Consider the following 22446-nt stretch of genomic DNA (forward strand, 5'->3'; position numbering starts at 1 on the left):
GGGTAGAAGCTGGTAGCTGGGTGGCTATGTGGAGCGGCTGGATAGCCGTGGGTAGACGCTGGTAGCTGGGTGGCTACGTGGAGCGGCTGGATAGCCGTGGGTAGACGCTGGTAACGTGGAGCGCTGGATAGCCGTGTGGAAAAGCTGCGTGGAAACTACTTGGAGCGGCCTGGGAGCCGTAGGTGAGAGATGGTAGCGTGGAAGCTACTTGGTGCGGCCTGGGAGCAGTGTGGAGAAGCTGGTAGCGTGGAAGCTACTTGGTGCGGCCTGGGAGCCGTGTGGAGAAGCTGGTAGCGTGGAAGCTACTTGGTGCGGCCTGGGAGCCGTGTGGAGAAGCTGGTAGCGTGGAAGCTACTTGGTGCGGCCTGGGAGCCGTGTGGAGAAGCTGGTAGCGTGGATAGCTGAACGCAGCAGGCTTACGAATAACACTGGTCTAGAAACCAGCAGGAGCCTGGGACATACTGGTACACAGAGGTACAGCTATATCACAAGTAGTACACCACAGGACGTAACAAGATGTTAAAGCACTGAGTGCTATTAGAGGAAGATCTATATACCTAGAGCATGGCAGCGATTGGTGGATACAGACAGGTGGTCTGGCAGTGGCATTCAGAGTGGAGCAAGGCACAACATGCAGAGGGAGTAATCATCTCTGCAGCCTTTGAGAATCAGGACCACACCTGTGATTCCAATTAAGACTAGCAATGCTCACAGACAGGGCAGAGTCCAGGTGATTAATCGGTGTGAGGAGGAGAGCAGTCTGCACACACAGGGTTGTCACAGCCATCATGATTCAGCCAGAGCAGATCTCCCTAGGGGAATTACAAACACAGATCCATGGAGCAGCTGGCAGAGGTAAGTCTCAAAAGGTAAAAACTAGCCAGGATTGTGACACAGCTGCATATAAAGAATGAAAATAAAAAAGTGAAGTACATCTATATTAAACACACACAGTGAAGGGTTAAAATGTGTTTATAAAGGAAAATGTGTTATAATGCGGTGCCCTGAGACAGATTAACCAATGCAATCCAGGGGGACCCACACCCCGAAAATGAACCAAATTTGCACTACAGTATATAACTTATCTAGAATTGTGCCTAATACAGTGTGCATGTACATTACCATACTCCATGCTTTTAAACCAATAAGGAAGGGTGCTAGTCCAGAATGAGGGCGTCTCTTTTCCCTCAGAAGTGCAATAAAGCACATTAAATGGAGCATATGGGAAAGATTTCTGGACTGCACAACCTCACTATATATATGATGGGAGGTGCTACCTGATGAGACTAATTGCAGGCACAGAAACAGACAAATCTCGGGTGCATTATAACACATTTTCCTTTATAAAAACATTTTAACCCTTCACTGTGTGTGTTTACTATATATGTACTTCACTTTTTTATTTTCATTCTTTATATGCAGCTGCTCCTAACTATCTCTTTACACTGCACTTTTCTTACTATGGTGGTGCCCTGGGGCGGCTTGGCTGGGCCAGTTTTGGGGGGTCCTGTGCTCTGGATTTGAACCCTAGTATGTTAGGGACCTACCCGAAAGAGGTTACCTGAATATGGTGGGTAGGCCCATAACCTTGGCCATGATTATGCTAAAAACCTCTATTGCAAAATTTTATTGCATTTATATATATTATTAATAATTTGGAGTTGTGCACCTAAGATCTGTCTGTTTCTGTGCCTGCAATTAATCTCATCAGGTAGCACCTCCCATCATATATATAGTCAGGTTGTGCAGTCCAGAAATCTTTCCCATATTGTCCAGGGAGGTGTAAGCTACAAAGCCTAAAAAACCTCTAAGGAAAGAAGGAAAACAAAAAGAATTATGTTGACAGCATCACGATGAAGAGAAGGATTGTATATCCTAGGAGGGTGGAGAGTAAGAAAGGGAAATGGAGTTGTCTGGTAGCAGTAGCATCCCCTGGGTGTAGGAGTGGGGGGGAAGGATACAAAAAAAAAAAAAAAATTATGGCAGGAAAAGAAAAAAGGAAGATAAGACGCTAGAAAGAGAGTAAGAAGTAGAGGAGGTACAAGAATCGGGAAGTGTGGGTAGGAGGGGATAGGGTAATATAATACATCAGAGTTAGTAAAATGAATATGAGAGTTGCAGCCATGGAGTTTTGGTCATAGAGAGAATAACGTAAGGGGTAATGCAAAGTTCAGACTCCTAGGCAACCTAAAAAATGAGCGGAGAGGTCGCATTTATGGTGGGGAAAAATAGTATTTTTTAGACTTTACAACAATAGCAGAAACAGAGAACATTAAATAACATCTTCACAACAATTAACGACTAAATAGAAGACATAAATAGAGACATTGCATATGTAGCAAATTTAAACATAGTAGGGGAACACTGTCTAAACGGTAGTATCATGTGATGTCTGTATCTACAAAAGTACACATTATAAATCAATTATATATGTAGAAAAAGGACAAAAGGAAAAAAGGGGGAGGTGGGAGGCGACATGAATACAAGGAGGGTGACAATCAATCAGCGCCTGTAGTTCGGGAAATGAACAATAAATTTGGAGGGAATAAACAATGGGATGAGATCGATGTATGATCATTCACAAATCGTCCGGGTCCCCACCCGGGGAGGAGGCAGATTCCTCAAGGTGGTGAAGAGAGTCCTTACATTCACGTAGATCTCGGATAAAAGCGAGCCATTCAGATCGACTATGAGCTTAAAGGGGAATTCCCAGCGGTATCTGATTCTCCTGTTGTGAAGAGCCCTAGTCAGGTCCCGAAAGTCTCTCCTCTTAACAATCGGCAAGGGGGTAAGATCTTGGTAGAACTGGAGCTTGACTGAGTCATGAAGGATGTAAGGTTTACCCCGAGTAGTGGCGAGGACGTGTTCTTTATCTTTAAAACTAAGGAACCTCATTATGACATCACGGGGTGGTTCGTTGTCCCGGGGTTTAGGTCGAACAGCGTGATGATCCCTTTCCAACGATCGTGTTCTAGAGCCGAGAAAGAGAAAAGTCTATGCAGGCATGATTCCAGTGCTGCATGGGTGACAGATTCTGGGATGTCGCGGATGCGTATATTATTCCTGCATTCCCGATTTTCCAAATCTTCGTTGTTAGGGCCTGATTCAGACCCGCTCGCAAGCGGGTCGATCGTTAGGCTGTTCGCACGTGCGAGCCCTGGAGCGAGCGGAAATCACTCGCTCCGGCGCTCGCATCCAAAAGGGGCGGCTGTCGATGTTGATCGACAGCTTGCCCTGTTTGGTAGGCGGGTCGGGGGGGGGGGCTTGCCAAACGGAGGCGTACCTTGCCGTTTGGGGGCGGCCCCACTGACATCACGAGTGATGTCAGTGGTGAGCTTCCAGCTCTATTAGAGCAAGAAGCTCACTGGGGCTTGCGGGAACGAGACCCTACCACAAGCCCGATGGTCGCGACCATCGCAACAATCACCTGACCACTCGCAAAAGCTGTGGGTGGTCACCCACAGCTATGCGAGCGGCCAGGAGGCCGGATTTAAAAAAGCTTTTTGCGTGCAGCTCTGAATCAGGCCCTTAGTGCGAAGATCAGAGAGTTCAGTAACAATATGATCCAAATTTCTACTAGTTTCACGAAGGGCTTTCTGGAGACCATCCTGTCGAGATTCAAGTTCTCGCAGCAAGGGTGGAAACTTCAGCTTTGATGGTAGCAACCACTTTGTCGAGTGTGGATTCGAGAGAGTCTTGAATTCTGTGATAAGAGAGCGAAGAGCTAAAATGGTCTCTTTGGTAGAGGGAGCAGGTGATTGAGAACCTTCATTTTCCATAGCACCAGGAGAGAGGGAGGAGATTTTGTACCTCTATTGAAGTGTTGTGAGATGTCACCTCCCCCTTGTTTAGGAGGAATGGTAGTAAAGGCTGGAATATAGAAGGTAAATATAATTGGGGCCTGTTCGATTACTGTAAAAGGTTTTTTTTTAACAGTTAGATAAGAACATAAATATTAAGTGCTGGAGCTGTAATCAAGTTAATACTATCAGCAGGTGCTGCAAATAATACTGATAGAGATGCAGAAGAATGGCCAAATATAGCGTAACTACAATAAAGAGCCAAGATTTCAAAAATAAGGACTTAAGCCACTGCACCCATGTAATGGTATTATAAATAATAATTAAGGCTACATACAGTGCCTTACTAATACCTAGCTCCTGGGCCAACAGCAGTAGCCTTAAATAGGGGAGGCAGGTAAAACAGGCAGGGAGTGTCCAATATACAAGGGGAGTATGTGTGCCTCACTGGGTCTCACTACCGCCACACCAGGAAGGTAGGGATGCAGTATTTCAACTGTGGGGCAGCGGTCACAGACCAGCCAGTAACTGCTGCACCCTCAGATATCGTGGCCGCCCGGAGCAGATGAATCCAGGATGGTGGGAGCTATCTTCTCTGGAGGCCAGCTTCTTCAGATGCAGGGCACAGGATGTGGTGCAGGAGTCAGAGCAGGTGAGGGGTAAGTGCGGGGTCTTCTGAACTGGGTGTCGCAAATCAGCTGGGCAGCTGGGCACCAGAGGGTGTCAGGGCCTTATCAGAAATACAGATCCTTGCTTAGATATGGATGGTAGTCTGGCTCCGCGGACACTACCATCCACTATGTGCCTGGTGAGGAATGAGGAAACCAAAGACGGCACTTTAAGTTTTCCTGTTTTAATGTACAGATGTGTCCTTATACATCTTTGCTCTAGACGTGCCAAAAAGTCCCTCTCGGTGTGCTAGGTCCCTGAGATTCTGCTAGTGCCTGGAGTCTTTTTTGATAAAAATGTGCCTAAGTCGAAATGCGACAGGATTTAAGAAAGCTGTCAAACAACTATTACAGTGATCGTGCTGAGCATCAAAATATGTGGGTCCTGGTGACCCTCCACTTTCACAGAAAAAAAAATAATAATGGGAGGTCCTAGCTGACCATTTCTGGGTCCCATCATAATTTATGCTTTAGAACTTTCCATATGCCACCACACATCCCCACATACCCCTAGAATGCCCATCTGATAACCCCAATTGCATCAGTTTTGTACATAGAGGTCAGACTGCAGTTCCCATTGACAATAATGGGGACTGCAGTCTGCTGTGGTAGTTAGCCTTCTACAGATTTCTGTGAAATTTACTGCATCAGACTGTTCTTACATAGCAGCGATACATAAAATTATGCAGAAAGAGCTGGATGGGGACGGCTGCGATCATGCTGCAGGTCCTTATGGCTCCTCGTCTTCTTGATGTGTGGGAGGTGGAGCCGGGAACAGGAGGATTAGAGGAGTCAGATTATAGGTGAAGGAGAACTGGGGACAGGAGGAGTAAGCAGGAACAGGAGAAGGGGCTGGGTGCCGGATATTAGAGGGGGGAGGGGAGCCACATACAGAAGGTGGATGTGGGGACAGAAATGGCTGGGTGCCCCCGGGTATTAGAGGCGAAGGGGAGGCGGGGATTGGAGGCAGAAAGCCGGGGACTGCTGGCTCCAAGCGCTCTGCGGTACTCTCCATCCTCATTCACAGCAGGCGCCTGGCTGGCTATTCCGAAACTGATGCTAACACTGAATGGCGATGGCCACGCTGTTCTCAAAAAGCAGGCAGGGGAGAAGAGAGAGGAATAGAGAGGGGACGGGGCATCGCATCTGCACTGTACTTCTGGCCGGATTATGCCTCTGGCAGTAGACAGTGCCGCGCAGCCCATGTAGATAACAGAAGTCGACCCAAGATGCTAAAAATGGAACCAGCCCGGGGGGCATCTGTCACCCTGTCCCCCGGCCCATCCCGTCTCTGTGAGCTGGGTTTTTTCACCTCCAAACAGCAGGAGGGGTGACAGCGAATTACATTTCCTCCAGCTTTTGTAGGGGTAGACAGGGAAGGTTCCTACTGGCTGCAGCGCACAGCATCTCATCCCACTCAGGAGCCAGAGATTGGCTGCAGCGGAACGTGTCCCCAGGGACTCACTAATTTTGAAAAGGCGAGTCCCCTGTCCTCAATACTAGGTAAAGGATCACTGCTGTTAAACAATAACTTTAAACAAGCAGAACAAGTATGAAAACAAGAGCATGTATGGAAGGAGTAAAGCTGTCCCTACAGGAGGGTATTCTCAGAAGTCGCAGTGCACAGCTACCTCTGTCCAAGACAAGCGTTTTTTTGGACACAAACTTGTTAATTTTGCTCTATTAATAATGGATGTTCTGCTAGAGCAGTTCAGCTCCTGTGTTTGTTAGAAGTGCTGTATATAATCAGTGAGAGTGTGTATCCAATTACCACTCAAAGAACAAGATATAAATGTAACAAACAGCCAGCATCATTATAAGAGACAAATAAGTTACAATCTGTAAACTGATACTTATTGAATACAGTTTCAACTGAGTTCAGGATATACAAGCAGATAGAGCTGGCTCAATATAAAACAGTCACTAACAATAGACCTGATTCAGACCCGTTCGCTAGATGCAGCCGCTCGCTCCCAGCGTATGGAAATTCAGCTAAGTGACGTCAAGGCATCCGCTCGCACAGCAAGACATATGCACGCCCACTATGTCTTGGCGAGCAATCACTTTGTGTTTATAGACGCCCACCAGCCTGTCTTTAGCCGCCCACTAGAGTACCATCTCCAGGAAGTATATACAACCATCGGTACATCGGGAACCAATGGAACAGACAGCAGCGCTTGTGGCTGAATGTACCCTACCGCAAGCACTGCGAGCAGTTCTGTGTAAAAGTCTCCCAGGTGACGTGTACTATGACGCTGCATGTTAATTATGCACGTCTCTGAAACGGCGTTGAAACACTCTGGCACGCCTGTGTCCGCAACTCCACTCCCCCGTTACTACTGGCCTGCCCCTGTAACCACCCCCAAACGGCCTCTCCTGTCACTCATTCCACTGGGCTCTTTTGGCAGGGCGAGCGAGCACATTCCGATCGCTCGTACTAGTTTGCACATGCGCACTGCGAACTATACGCATGCGCACATTAGCAAACTTCATCTGCAACGAGCGGCCGATTGCTAGCGAACGGGTCTGAATCAGGTCCAATATACGATGCAGAGTGAAGGCACAATATAGAGAATAGAACTTGGACCTCATTAATAATAATTTTTGTCCATACATATTGCGCACTAATTTAGAGGGTATTCACCAAGTGTATATGTCCTTTAGTAGATTACCAATAATATAAAAATATATCCATATCTGTATACAGTTTGTCCTTTGTTGGTAAATAAAATAAGGAGGAGATATATATACATATGTATATATATACATATATATATATATATATATATATACACACACACACACACACACACACACACACACACAATATATTTGCCAATCATCAATTGGACATAGCTCACACATCACAATTTAAGGTTATTTCGGAGATGAATACTTTAATAGATATGTGAAATACATCCTGGTATGCACTGTAAGTGAATTAAATATTACACTAAGGAATACATACACAGTGGGACTCTCCAATTTGGGTTTTTTGTTATCATAAAACCCCTTTTTATTTTGTATGTTTATTCACTAATATATGTGTGTTTGTATTTTGGTTTTAAAATTTCGCTGTGATACAATCTTTTAAGAAATACTAATAAAAGTTGTATTTTAAATCAAGAACAGTGGGCCTGATTCAGAGCCAGACGCTCTGAAAGAACGGCCTCCTGGCTGCTCGCATAGCTGTGGGTGACCACCCACAGCTATTGCGAGCGGCCAGGTGATGGTCGCGATGGTCAAGACCACTGCGACCATCGGGCTTGCGACGAGACCCTTGCGGTAGTATCTCGTTGCCGCAAGCCCCAGTGGACTTCCTGCTCTAATAGGGCAGGAAGTCCACCAACTGACATCACGAGTGATGTCAGTAGGGCAGCCCACAAACGGCAGGAGTTCCTGCAGGAACGCCTCCGTTTGCCCAGCCCCCCCCCTGACCCGCCTTCCAACCAGGGCGAGCTGTTGATCAATATCGACAGCCGCCCCTTTTGGATGCGAGCGCCAGAGCGAGTGCTTTTTGCGCTTGCTACGAGGCTCGCGTGTGCACTGGGCCACCATCGACCCGCTTGCAAGCGGGTCTGAATAAGGCCCAGTGCACCATACAAGACAACCTCTGTCCTTTTTCTTTGATTAATTTTGTAAAAGAATGATACGAAGACCAGATAGCCACCCGCCAGAAGTCAGGCGCTGCACTCCCGGAGGACCTAATTATCTGATAGAATGGGGCGTGCCATCACATTTTCAGGAATGAGCGGTCCTGCTCCAATGTAAGTCTGATGAATAATTCATCTACCTAGCAAAGGGCTCCTTAATGCCAGCAGAACTCTTGTGGCCATCATAAAGGACCAAAAGCGATGACTTAACAGGTCCTATGAACAAACTCCAGGATAACCCAAAGGTACCAGTGTTCCCCAAGACAATGAATGAGAAAAGGTTACATTAATTTATGGTCCTGGATATGTTGTAGCAGTACCCACTATACAAAATATATGATTATATCTGGAATTGAGGTGTATTTTTAATATATATTTTTCTATATCACTGCCTCTCATTTTATAGTAAGAATTGATGGAAAAGTTGAGACTTCTGCTGTATTGCGATGGGTGACGATGTACTATGTATAAGTCATATTGCTAGACTGGAAATTATAAATTGTGTCTCATTAGGAAAATGTATGTTTTGTACAATTAGTAACGCAGTGGTTCATAAACTCAGGGACTCATTCACTACAGATCGCAACTGTAATCACGGCTGCAATTACGCACGCAGTCTGACTGCGAAGATATGCTTATCCATTGCAATCGCTATGCCGTCGTAGCACTACACAGGGACGCCCACCTTACCTTACACACATCCGTAATGTTTAGCAAAACTGCAAAACCATCGGTACAATCGAGTATCATCGCAGCCTCACGCACACTTGCAAAAAGTCTGACCTTACTCAGTAATTGCTAACTTCAGTGCACGCACTGAGTATTCGAGCTGCGTATGGCATCGTAGTGAATAATTTATGCAAGCCCCTGCAACAGTTCAAAGGCACTGGCACGCCTGTGTTTCCCCGACCACTCCCCCATCACCACCCACAAACGGCACTTCCTGTCAATCACTCTGCGATGGGTCTGCATAGTTTCTGCGATCACTGGGCCTGATTCAGACCCGGTCGCAAGCGCTGTGCGCTCGCAACCGGGTCGATGGTGGGCCACTGCGCATGACGGAGCCGGCTCCATCGTGCGCATGCGCGAGACCCGGATAGCGACGGGCAATCTGTCGCTCCGGGTCTCGTACCAAAGGGGGCGTGCTGTCGATGTTGAGTGACAGCGCGTCCCCTTTGGTGGGCGGGCCGGGGGAGTGGCTGCCCAAACGGAGGCATTCCCATGTGAACGCCTCCATTTGGGGGCGACCCCACTGACATCACGAATGATGTCAGTGGGAGAGATTTCGGCTCTGTTAGAACCAAAATCTCTCTGGGGCTTGCGGCAACGAGACCCTACCACAAGGGTCTCGTCGCAAGCCCGATGGTCGCGATGGTCTTGACCATCGTGACCATATTCCTGGCCGCTCGCTATAGCTGTGGGTGGTCACCCACAGCTATGCGAGCGACCAGGAGGCCGTTCTAAAAAAAAATAAAAAAAAAAAAAATATGCCAGGCCCTGATTCAGAACGATCGCTCTGTCAGAGCGTCCGGCTCTGAATCAGGGCCACAGTCCCGATCACAGTGGCTAGTTCGCGCACGCGAAATGCGATGCATACACTGAACGCAACAATCGGCCGATTGCATGCGTAATCGCAGTTGCGATCCTGCTGGATCAGGCCCTCAGTCCTCAAGGCACCCTAACAGACCAGGTTTTAAGGATATCCACACATTGTTACATTAAATTGACTGAGGCTCGGATTAAGCCACCTCTGCTCAAGCATGAATATCCTAAAAACCTGGACTGTTAGGGTGCCTTGAGGGTCGAGTTCGGGAACCACTGTATTAATGTATAATGCCAAGCCGTAAAAACCTCCACTAAAAGGACAAACAGCCTACAGGAAACAAGCACAGACGAGTTATAGCAGCGTGATATTCCACCTTGTGCTGGCCCCGCTCCTCAAACATGTGATATCATGATGTCAAAACAAGGGGGCAGAGCCGCCAGGATTAGTCAAATCTGCAGTGACAACAGTAGCATCCTAATGACATCCGGGCGACTCTTTAGGCTGTCATTCCAGGTACCCTGCAAGCCAAACGTTGGTGCCGTATAGGAGTGACAATAACTTTAATCAAACAGCAGAAATAGTACTGAATCCCAATGTGTTTCCGGCTTACCTGTAATGGCAGTCAGCTCGGATACCGAGCCTCCACTCTTTACATGATATCCACCACTCCTCCTTCCACTGGGAAAAGCAGGAACGCAATAAATTATGGGAATAATGATGCCTAAACAAACAGCAAATAGTTATATTACATGTGTAGCCTATAACTTGACATTGTTGCAGAAAAATAAAACTACTAATATTTTACAGGTTGAGTGTCTCATATCCAAAATACTCCTGGTCCCAAGCATTTTGGATATCGGAATATTCTGTATTTTGCATACCATTATGAAATATCTTGGGAAAGACACCAAAATCGAAGCACAGAATGCAATTGTTTCATATACACCTTATACACACAGCCTGCAGTTAATTTTAGAGTTTGTGTACATAACAAAGTTTGTGTACATACATGAAATTTATTTATGTTTCATATACACCTTATACACACACAGCCTGAAGGCAATTATATACAATATTTTTAATAATTGTGTGCATTAAAATAAAGTTTGTGTACTTTGAATCATCAAAAAGCAAAGGTTCCACTATCTCAGTCATGCTAAAAAAAAAAAATCTGTATTTCGGAACATTCCATATTTCTGAATATTTGGATACGGGAGACTCAACCTGTAATGTGATTGCTTGCTAAACAGTGTAAACAACTATTGTATATAGCCTGAATAGGACCCCATGTGGCCCTAAGCAAAATACTACTTTCTACATCTGTAAACAAAATACAGTATACACCTAAAACCAGGTTACAGCTACTCTCCCACAATCTATGTCAGAGGCTCTTATTGTGGTCTTGCCTAAGCCGGGAAAGGATCCGAGGCTTTCTGATTCTTACCGACCCATATCCCTTCTCCCTACAGATGTTAAAATTTTAGCTAAATTATTGGCCATTCGATTAGGTAGGGTGATTTTATCTGTTGTCCACCCAGACAAGACGGGGTTTATGCCCGGCAAGTCCACATCCATTAATTTGCGCCGCCTTTTCACTCATTTGCAGGTCTCTCGTGGGCAAGGGTCCTCCTCAGTTGTTGTCTCGCTGGATGCAGGGAAAGCTTTCGATTCTGTTGAGTGGCCCTTCCTATGGGAGACTATGCGCTGTTTTGGGATTGGTACTGGGTTTATAAAATGGGTTCAGCTCCTATATTCGGCCCCAACAGCTAGGGTGTCAGTTAATGGTTTTATATCCTCTTCCTTTCCTTTATCACGTGGAACAAGACAGGGATGTCCTTTGTCTCCCGCCCTTTTTGCTATAGCAATTGAGCCTTTGGCTTGTCTCATTCGGGCACATAGGAGTATCAGGGGATTGGAGCTGGGAGCCAGAACAGACAAAGTGGTGTTGTACGCTGACGACATGTTGCTCTTTATTTCTGACTATTCCAGCTCCATGCCTCATGTTCTTGATCTCATTACTCAGTTTGGTAGTTTCTCTGGACTTACAATAAATTGGGATAAATCTTGTATTCTCCCCCTTAGAGGACCATGCCCTGTGAGTTCGAGTGTTTCACTTCCGCTGAAGTGGGTCAATACCTTTACATATCTTGGTATTTGGATATCTAATGCTCCCCGAGATTATGTGACCTTAAACGTGGTGCCCCAGGTGGACTATTTACGGGCTCAGGCAAAGACATGGAGCAAACTTCCGCTCTCACTCACCGGGCGTGTCAACTTAATTAAAATGGTGCTACAATCTAAACTGTTATATGTACTCCATAACTCTCCAATTTATCTTCCCCAAAAACTTTTCCATCAAATAAACAGTTTGGTCTCCTCTATGGTCTGGGTGGATCGCAGAGCTCGCATAAAATTGGATGTGCTCACTAAACCTCGTTACAGGGGGGGTCTGGCACTTCCCCACTTTCGCATGTATTATTTTGCATCTCAACTGGCGCATTTGTGGCAATGGATAAATGACACTGACCCTCTGGCCCTACATTCTGTTATGATCTCCCAAGTTACTCCAGGTCATACTCCTCTGCAGGCACTACTTAGTGGTAATATATCTAACACTATGTTACCTATACTTACTCAAGCTGTCAGAATATGGGACTCTGTCTCAAAACTTCTGAAGACACAGGGCTTAGATCCGGCTACTCCATTATGGTGCTCTCGAGCTTTGCCTGAACTTTCTGCATTGCAGACCAGGGGGACTTGGGGCAGGTGGGGAGTGGTCTCCTTGGGACAGCTATATAATGCAGGTGTACTTAAATCCTTTAGTCAGTTACAGTCTGAATTTGGCCTCCCACGGTCACATTTCTTTAGATACCTGCAACTTAGACATGCGCTGGCGACCCAATTCCCTGATGCTCCCGCAAACATTCAAGATTCCCCTGTCAAAAAATTCTTGTCTGTAGGCGGACCTCGCCGTTTTGTTTCTCATGCCTACTCCTTTGTAATGCAGGCTCACCATCATGATGATCTGCCAGCTCTCAGAGCTAAATGGGAGGTTAATCTGGGTGCAATACAGGACGATTCATGGCGGGATGCATTGGGATGTCCACGATTAGCTACCACCTCAATTCGTTTCCAACAAATCCAGCTATTCCTATTGCACCGGGTTTATTTAACCCCTGATCGTCTGTTTAGGTTTGGTGGTCGTTCAGATTCAAATTGCCCTATCAGCCAACTTTTGGCATTTGCTTTGGGATTGTCCTCAGATTATGTCATTCTGGGAAAAAATACTCAGGGTAATCTCCTCTACAGGAGTTCCGCGGGCTGTCCTTACTCCTATTGTATATACGCTTGGAATTATAGAAGACCACTTGCTTGATAGACACACTCGTCAGTATGTGCTGAATGTTTGCATGTTGGCCAAAGTTTGCATTGCCCGCTCCTGGATGGCCTCCACAGGGCCGGAGTATTATGATTGGTTATCATTAGTCTCTGCCACAATTGCACATGAAAAATATACCTAATTGGCTAGAAACGCTGAATCTAAATTTGAACACATATGGGCCAAATGGCTTAATTCTGCTCATGCTCAGACCGCACATCACCGGCTCTCTGTTTCCAATTCTTCATTTAGTGCTGTTATGTATTAGTACCAATGGGGGTAATAATGCTACACAATCACTTATTGGTGCGTGCGAGAGGGGAAAGAATATATATATATGTATGTATGTTTATGTATATGTATATAGGTATATGTATTTATGGACAGTTGTTGTATATGGGTGGTATATGCTAGTCTGTTTGCTCATTGTAATGTGACATCAATGACATGCTAGTCTTACATCCTTTTATTTTGTATTATGTTTGTCTATTTGTTGTTGTTTTCTTTTTTGAAAATCAATAAAAAAGCACTTAATTAAAACACAAAAAACAAAAACAGGTTACAGTAATCTGTACCCTGGGTGGGAGCCTCTGCTATAATAATGAAGAGACGAGTGGATGAAGGTGTTATGTTACGTTTAGAGAAAACTGAGATATTTACATTTAAAGATAAAGTTTACATTTTACACTTTTTATTCAAGTAAATGCCATACTCTGTCATCAGCCATTTCAGGTCTTGGGGGCTCCGTGTAATATTCAATAATCAATTCTGCCCCAGAGTACTAACTGGATGGTGCTTGCACATTCTCCCAATGGTCGTGTCAGTTTTTTCTCTAAGTTCTCTATATTCTTCCCTGTACCAATATATACTGATAATTTACTTAATTTTAAATAAACTGCCTCCTTAACTGCTGTGTGCATCTGGTACCGTAGGTAAATCAGATTGTAAGCTCTGCTGAGCCAGGAAAAATGTATTGCTTAGCACAATGTAACAGGTTTAAGTTATATAAAGGATTTTAATCACTTGGAATATGTTCTACACTTATCTGAGCTATTTAGTGTAATGCTTGCAGACTATACATAAGGGAGAAAACCATTATGACATTAAATGCATTTTACCTTGCAGTGGACAGAAAAACCCTTCCAAACGTTTTCCTTATCCAGATGTGCAAAAACTTTCTGGCCAAATGTCTGCAGGTATAAAAACGGTATGGTTAAATTCCAACGTAGTATTGATAGTGTACCCTTTATTATTACTAATTCCACTTTTATACCGAAATTCCAGGTGTGACCCGGAGATTAGAACAGAATTTCCCCGGTGCCGACCCAGGATATTCCCGAGTCTGAGCCGTTCACACCGGAGCCGGGTCTGCAGAGACCCGGCTTTTCCGGCATTGAAGTGGATGCTTGGAGATGACATCATCTCCAAGCGCCACTGAAGCCGGCCAATCGCCAGGCATGCGGAACGATCCAGGTCACCCTGACCCAGATAGCGCCGTTTACACTGCAGGGTTTCACGGGTTATTCCCGTGTTAAACCCTGCAAGTTACCTGGGTTGGATTGCCGGGTCACTGGACTCGGCAATCCAACCCTTTCCCCTTTTACACCAAGGAGCTACCCGGGTTAACCCTGCAATAACCTGGGATTTAGCTCTGGTGTAAAAGGGGTATTAAATACAAAGCAAAAGATCCCTGACACTTCTGCTTTTCACAAATATACACACACACACACACACACACACACACAAAATAACCCCAACATTTTTTCAGAGCATAAAATACCAGATATCATTTTCTCAAGTACAGGTTTAAATTTTAAAGCCAGGGGCAATAATATGATTTAAAAAAACAAAACAATGCAAAACAAATTAATTGCTATCCCCTTCCTCCTAGTATTTTTAATCAACAACTATGCATACACACAGGACGATTTTCCTGAACGATAACGAGATTGTTTAACGATAAATCGTTAATTTTTATGCAGTAAACGATCGACCAACGATACGCATTGCCGCATGAATGATAATGATATCTATGGTCGACGGTAAATGCAGGCCAACTTGGACGATTTTGTCAAGATTTGCCTGTAAAGACATGACTTCATAAAATATCTATCATAGATATCTATTAGTGTGTACACCCAAAATCATTTGCTCTGCACTACAGAAAGTTGGAGGGAAATCTAGCAGCGATATCTTTGGTTGTGCAGGTTGTACAGTGTGTATGCAGCATTAATGGATTTGAGTAGGTTTCTGTTTTTCACAATAAATATGAGTTGAAAGAGCCCCATAAAGAACATTCAATATATGCAATAAAAGGAACTTTTGTCTAAACCAGTGGTTCTCAAACTGTGTGCCGTGGCACCCTGGGGTGCCTCAGGACACTTGCAGGGGTGCCTCAGGTTGGTGGTCCAGCACCAAGTCACATTACTTATGATCAATGTAATGTAAATATGTAAACAAGCAGAAACGCAGACCTGTCCAACACCACATAACTGAGCCTAAGGATGACAGGTCAGTGCAATTTATGTCACTACATTGTTTTCTGAATTTCTCAATCATAAACTTTTGGCTTAGGGGTGCTGTGAAAACAATGCTGTTACACCAGGGTGCCTTGGTCCAAAAAAGTTTGGGAACCTCTGGTCTAAACTGATAGATCGTTTGCTTTACACTGGAATTGCCCAGCCACATTAACAACTAGGTTTACAAAAATGCATGAAAACCATTAGTCACATAACCCTGAAGTTGATGTGCATCCACAAAACATCCAATTTATTTATTGCTTTAAATTAGTAGCTAGTTTAATAAAACCAAACCTCCTAAACTGATCAAAATTGTTTCTATTAATGCAGGTATAAAATATTTATTGCATTCCAAAAAATATTCCCCCTGCAGTCACTCTCTAATGTAGTGCTTCCCAAACTTGGTCCACAAGACACAAACAGTATTTAATAATATCCATGCTTGAGCACAGCCGACTTAATCAATACCCGAGTCATACTGACCTATCTATGCTCAAGTATGCATATACTTAAAACCTGGACTGTCAATGCGCATGAGGATTGAATTTTAGAAGCACTGTTCCATAAAACACCAGGCTTAACCCTGTGTTAGAAGCTGACACCACAAAGAAGAGTGAGCATATAGGGGCCTATATATTATTAAATATTTCCGGCATATTTTCAGGGGATACCCACAAATATTAAGGGGTCTATTTACTAAGTAGTGTTATGAGACAGAGTGAAAAGTGATAATAAAGTGAAAAGGTGCCAGCCAATCAGCTCCCAACTGACATTTTTCAAACACAGCCTGTGAGATGACAGTTGATAACTGATTGGCTGGCACCTTATCACTTTTCACTCTGTCTCCTAACACTGCTTAGTAAATAGACCCCCTAAGTATCCCCCAGATGTATTATGCAGGACCGATATCTGGGGAAAAATGTACCGATAGCCGCTTCGGTTCCTCCATTCCCGGCAGCAGCCGCAAGCTCCTAGATTTCTATGGGGGATGCAACCTACCCTCCAACATGACCTGTTTCATTAGGTACAAAATGCTCTGCTCCTGGTCTTCCCACCTAATGTATGATTGCAGTCACCTGTGTTGAGCTAGGTAATTGATGAGACAGGTATTTCACAACAGGTGTCTGCAATCATAAATTAAGAGGGAAGTCAAGGAGCAGAGCATTTTGTACCTAATGGAATGGATCATGTTGGAGGGTCTGGATGTGATGCTGTCAGATTTACCAAGTTCTGGAATGCAAAGCATTCTGCAGTTTGGTCCCTGCAGCTTACGCCATCTGAAGATGGGGTTGTGCTGCTGTATCCTATGGGCTACACGTCGCAAATATAACTGGGAGACGGTTCCGGAAGGAACTCTCCCGGCAATGTCCGCAGTGCATGCGTGGTCTGTAAACCTCTCATGCGCTGGGGTCCCGGCACAGGAGTAAAGAGGCCGCTGATGCAGTCACTTCACTTCGGAAGCCCTTCCCTGCGTGTGCTATTTAATACATCCTGGCACGATCATGGCATACTGCAATGCAATCATGGGTACCAATATCGCATTGAGGATGCAATTATTGATAACTGGGCCCCATAGTGATAGGAGTGGGGTACAATAGTGATAGGAGTGGGGTACAATAGTGATAGGAGTGGGGTACAATAGTGATAGGAGTGGAGTATTCTCAATGTTAGAAATATATACAGCAATGACTAAACCATCCAGGAGTGCTGGCACCGACAGTAACCGTGTACAGACCTGAGGCGCAGTTCTTTCAGCCTCCCACCTCTGTTCCAGGTGTAAGACACCCGGTAGTGCCCTGGTCGGCTGTACTTCGCTGGCCGCAAGTTCCCGTGGCCTCTGTTGGCAGCAACCGGTCCCTTCTGCTGGAGCTTGGCAGTGCCATTACCAGGCTTATGTGCATTCTGCCTGAAACAAACAAAATACATGCTGCTCACCTGTTGTATTACGCAGCCTGGTAAAGATCGCTAAGTAACTACATGGATCACACATATGTATGCCAGCCAGTTATCTGTTAGCATGGTATAGTGAGTACACACGTCATTGCCACAACATTCCACTGATATATTAGTAAAGAACGTGTATTACCCCTTGTACGGACGCTCCATCTATTCACTCCACTCCGAGAGTTCCGGGCCGGCCGCTGTCACATCCGCGCTACTCTTCCCGCTCGGTGTCCTGGAGACATGACGCCTTGGAACAGCGCTAAACCGTTTTACAGCGCCATCTACTGACAATACATGGGAAAGACAAGTGGCGGGTCGCTGGAGAAATACAAGCTGCAACCATGATGGATTAATTTAAACTATGGATTTAGGAATTGACTAATTAGTAATTACTGTGTGCACACTATACAATGTATCGTACACATCGTATAGTGTGTACACCTGATCAGCTGTTCATCGCATCGTCCCATATGCTGTCCTGCACTGTAGATGAGACGATGCAATGAACAACGCAGTACAGTAATAAGCTGGGTACACACCGTAAGATACCATAAGATCTGCGATCCGTCATGCTGTTAAATAGGTAATTGAAGCATCTTGTAAGATGCATCGTTTACCATTCACAGCAGCATGCGATGCAACGGGCTGAATTTGAAAATGTACCGAGGTGTTGTACGTTTTCAAAACGCCCCGTGTATTGGCCGCCTATGACAATGCGACCCAACAATGCGATGTAACAATATATTGTGCGCGCCATACACATGCCACGATCCGGTGTGCGACAATGCTGTGTATCATTACATGTTGCATGTAACTGCACTACGTTGTTCATTGCATCGTCTCATCTGCCATGTAGAACAGCAAATGGAACGATGCAATAAACAACTATCATGAACGACGGATCGGGCGTACACACTATACAATGTGTAAAATATATTGTTCCAATCTATACCAGAAAGATATATAGCATGATAAATCGTATAGCGTGTACCCAGCTTTACATGCAGCATGTAACAATACATTGTACCATTGTACGCTGGATCGTGCAGTGTATATGGTGCTTGTGATGTATTGTTACATTGCTAGTCGCATGCTGGGTGTGTAACCAGCTTAATTACTCAGCCAGCATCTACCACCTGCATTTGAAGATAACTATTCCTAGTTATCAACATGGAGCCAACAAACCATTGTAACCCTGGTGGGCTTGAATTTTTCCAAACTCCGGGTTTAGAAATGTAATAGTGTGAGACCTGCTCAAATCACTAGTTTACTGTGATTTTTGGGGTGCACCTTACTGTCAGTTGCGTTAACTGCAACATCGCTGAAAAATCACCATAAAAACCTGAATTTCAAAGACATCTCGCAGCAAATCGCCAGCCCAATTTTTTTCAGTGTTCAGAATAGAAATCATCAGAGGTAAAAAGCTGCAAGTTCACAAATCACACCTATGGTCTATTAGCTCACAGGAAGAAACCTACAATAACAACCTAGAACCCCGTGTAATCGTGGGGGTCATAAACATGGCTGTGTTTTGTAGTATTTTTAACATTTGTTTCAGTGAGGCCTTCCAACTCACACTATAGGCCCGATTCAGAGATGGAAGGTAATGCGATTGCAGCTGCGATTTTGTAGACAACACAGCTGCAAAAACATGCTAATGGTTGCAAAGATCACCCGAGCATAGGGACGCCCACTGTTGCCTTCTCATCTGCATACGACATCGCTTACCTGCGTAAGTATCGGTAACATCGACGCACATAAGGCGCCCATTTTTCCCTTGCGGCAGGTCTGATCCGTAGCATACTCGTCAGCTCTCCTGACACGCAGAAGCTCTCATGCTGCGCATGCAATCGCAATGGATAATTTATGCATGCCTGTGTAACAACGTTTAAATGGTCAGACACGCCTGCGTTTTTCTCATCTCCCCCACTTCCTCCATCACCTCCCACCAAATGATGACCGCCTGTCACTCACTTTGCGGTGGATTCCTCTGTGCGTCTGTAATTGCAATGTGATTGCTGTGCACGTGCAGTGCGGCTTATACACATGTGCGATGACAAACAATCGCTCGATCTGCTTACATAATCACCATCGTGTCCATCTCTGAATCAGGCTTTATATGTGTTTTAGAGCTTAAGGTCTTTCAGGCGTTTTGGTTGCACCGCACAAACTTGTTAAATTTTTATGAGCAGGTGAGAGATGATTTAGAGTAGGGACATTCAACTACTATTTTGAGTGTGCAACTCTGAAAAGTTAGGGAGATTTGGCAGACTGGACATTTCAGTTCACATATAGCTTTATTGATATTCTACATCCCTCCTACCCCACTCCCTTTTATATAGCTTTATTTATACTTTCCTCTTATATATGCTGTTCTCTATTTTCTTCTTTTTCTCTGATTCTTCTTTGTAACAAACCCTCTTTATACTTCATGACAAGATGTTATGTTGTAGATCTTGTCTGCTATGCATGCACAAAAAGATCCCAAAAACAAAAGTAAAGTCGAAAATGAGCAAGCAAAATTTCGCTTGCTAACTATGGGGGTCATTCAGACCCGCTCGTGAGCGGCAGTACGCTCGCAAGCAGGTCGATGTTCCCCCACTGCGCATGCGATGGGCTCTCCATCGCTCCGGGTCTCGCACCAAAGGGGGCGTGCTGTCGATGTTGATTGACAGCACGCCCCCTTTGGTGGGCGTGCCTGCCAGACGGAGGCGTTCCCATGGGAACGCCTACCGTCTGAAGCCGGCCCCACTGACATCACTAGTGATGTCAGTGGGAGTGATTTTGGCTCTGATAGAGCCAAAATCACTCCAGGGCTTGCGGCAGCGAGACCCTACCACAGGGTCTCCGTCGCAAGCCCGATGGTCGCGATGGTCAAGACCATTGTGACCATCATCATGGACGCTCGCATATGCTGTGGGTGGTCACCCACAGCTATGCGAGCGTCCAAGAGGCCGCTCCATTTTCAGGGAGGAGGGTCCTGATTCATAGCGAGCGCTCTGGTCAGAGCGTTCAGCTCTGAATCAGGCCCTATATGTTGGTGGATGAAGCACTCTGGGTCTCATTCAGACCCGGTCGCAAGCGCTGAGCGCTCGCAACCGGGTCATTGTTTATGCCCTGCGCACGCGCAGCGGCCACACTGCGTGTGCGCAAGCCCCGTCGCGAGAAATTCTCTCGCTCCGGAGCTCACTACAAAAGGGGCGGCTGTCGATGTTGATCGACAGCTCGAACCCGTTTTGTAGGCATGGCGGGGGGTGGTGGTTTCACAAACGGAGGCGTTCCTTAAGGAACGCCTGCTGTTTTGTGGGCGGCCGCACTGACAACAGCAGTGATGTCAGTGGGGAGCTTCCTGCTCGATCAACCGCAACTGGGGCTTGCAAATGGGGTCTCGGCAACTGCAACTGGGGCTTGCGGGTGCCGAGACCCAACCTTAGGGTCACGTCGCAAGCCCCAATGGTCGCGATGGTCTTGACCATCGCGACCATCAACCTGGTCGGTAGCTAGCGACCAGGAGGCCGCACTAGAAAAGTCAAGCAGCCGACTTATTCAGAGCGAGCGCTCACTTCTTGCTACTGCCTCTGAATGAGGGCCTCTGTCTTGCAGGCCAGTTTGCATCACATCTAGGGCAATATTTTGTCCATCGGCCACACGTTGAATAGGGTTGATTTAGAGCCATCATGTCATCTGGTAGCTACACTACGTAGCGTCTGGACTGCACAAATTGTTTGCCCTACACTTTATGGCCACAGGATCATATCAGTCTATGGGGTCTATTTAGCAATAATCGCAGTCTATGGGGTCTCTCATACCAGTCTATGGGATCTATTTAGCAATAATCGCAATATTTGGCTTGAATATTTTCGGTCAATATCATGGCGAACATTACCATTTTTCCCTTACTTTTCCCAACTATGCCGGAAAAGTCCTGGCAGTGACAACGGTTACGTTAGCACTCTGTCCCTGCGAAGTCTGAAACTACTGTCCTGCTCTGCCCAATCTATGTATCCTGCTTTACATGTAGCGGCCGCTCATTGGCTGGCTACATGTGGGTCCCAGCCAATGAGTAGCCGATATATGTTAAGCGGCCTATGATTGGCTGGTGGGACGTGGGATTTCCCGAAGTGGCCCGGCACCTGTCATTCACGATGTATTGGTATGTGTGACAACACACATACCAATACTTGTCCACATAGATCGGCCAAGTCCGGGGATGCTACAGAGAGCAGCGCAAGGACAGAGGTGAGTATAACTTTTTTTTTCAGTACACCTGTGGATTCTACGGGACAAGGGGACGTGAACAATTAAGTCACCTGTGGACATGCATGGAGAGCTCTAAAACTTGAACTGTTGGGGAGCCTTGAGGACCACGTTTGGGAACCTCTGTAACTAGACATTAAGGCCCCCATACATCTGCTGGCAGATTGTGCGATCCTGTGATCGGATTCGCCGATCGGAAACGCTGACTGGCGGCTATCGATGTTGCACGATGCGTGGCAGGATCGGTGAATTCTACCTGTTGAATTTCACGGATCTGCCAATCACGATCAAAAAATTATCTACATATCTGTGAAATCCAACATGTTGGATTTCAGCAATCCTGCAATGCCGGGTTGCAGGATCGCAACATCGCGGCAATCCGCCGCTGATGTATGGGGGCCTTTAGACAATGTAGTTCAACTTTTTTCCAATTAAATACAATCAGCTTAATTAAATATTGCAGAATGAGGATGCATGTCACAGCAGGTTGAGTCACCAACTCATGGGAGCAAGCACGGCTGTTTTTAGGTATGACTACCAAACCAGGGGACCCCACAAGGAGCTCCTCCTAGAGAATTTCACCCAGCCAGACAACAAATGTATTTGGAGATGCTGTTAGAAGAGTGGGTTTCTTTGGATGTGGGTGGTAGGGGTACACCCTCTGCTTGTGTCACAGGATG

At 45.7% G+C, this 22446-nt stretch overlaps 1 protein-coding gene across 2 annotated transcripts in view; it reads right to left on the reverse strand.

Moving 5' to 3' along the window:
- Positions 1-22446, reverse strand: part of SFI1 (SFI1 centrin binding protein) — an 82565-nt gene that overhangs the window by 59325 nt on the left and 794 nt on the right. For both annotated transcript variants that reach the window (XM_088477896.1, XM_088477895.1), the window contains exons 2-5: positions 17652-17790; positions 17301-17471; positions 14165-14236; positions 10278-10388 (exon numbers count right to left, since the gene is read on the reverse strand). In XM_088477896.1, the coding sequence (XP_088334022.1) occupies positions 10278-10388; positions 14165-14236; positions 17301-17471; positions 17652-17671 (374 nt within the window). In that variant the 5' untranslated portion in view covers positions 17672-17790. The remainder of the gene's footprint in view (positions 1-10277; positions 10389-14164; positions 14237-17300; positions 17472-17651; positions 17791-22446) is intronic.

This window comes from Taudactylus pleione, unplaced genomic scaffold (genome assembly GCF_031769625.1).
Source record: "Taudactylus pleione unplaced genomic scaffold, aTauple2 ptg000205l, whole genome shotgun sequence".
Classification (NCBI taxonomy): Eukaryota; Metazoa; Chordata; class Amphibia; order Anura; family Myobatrachidae; genus Taudactylus; species Taudactylus pleione.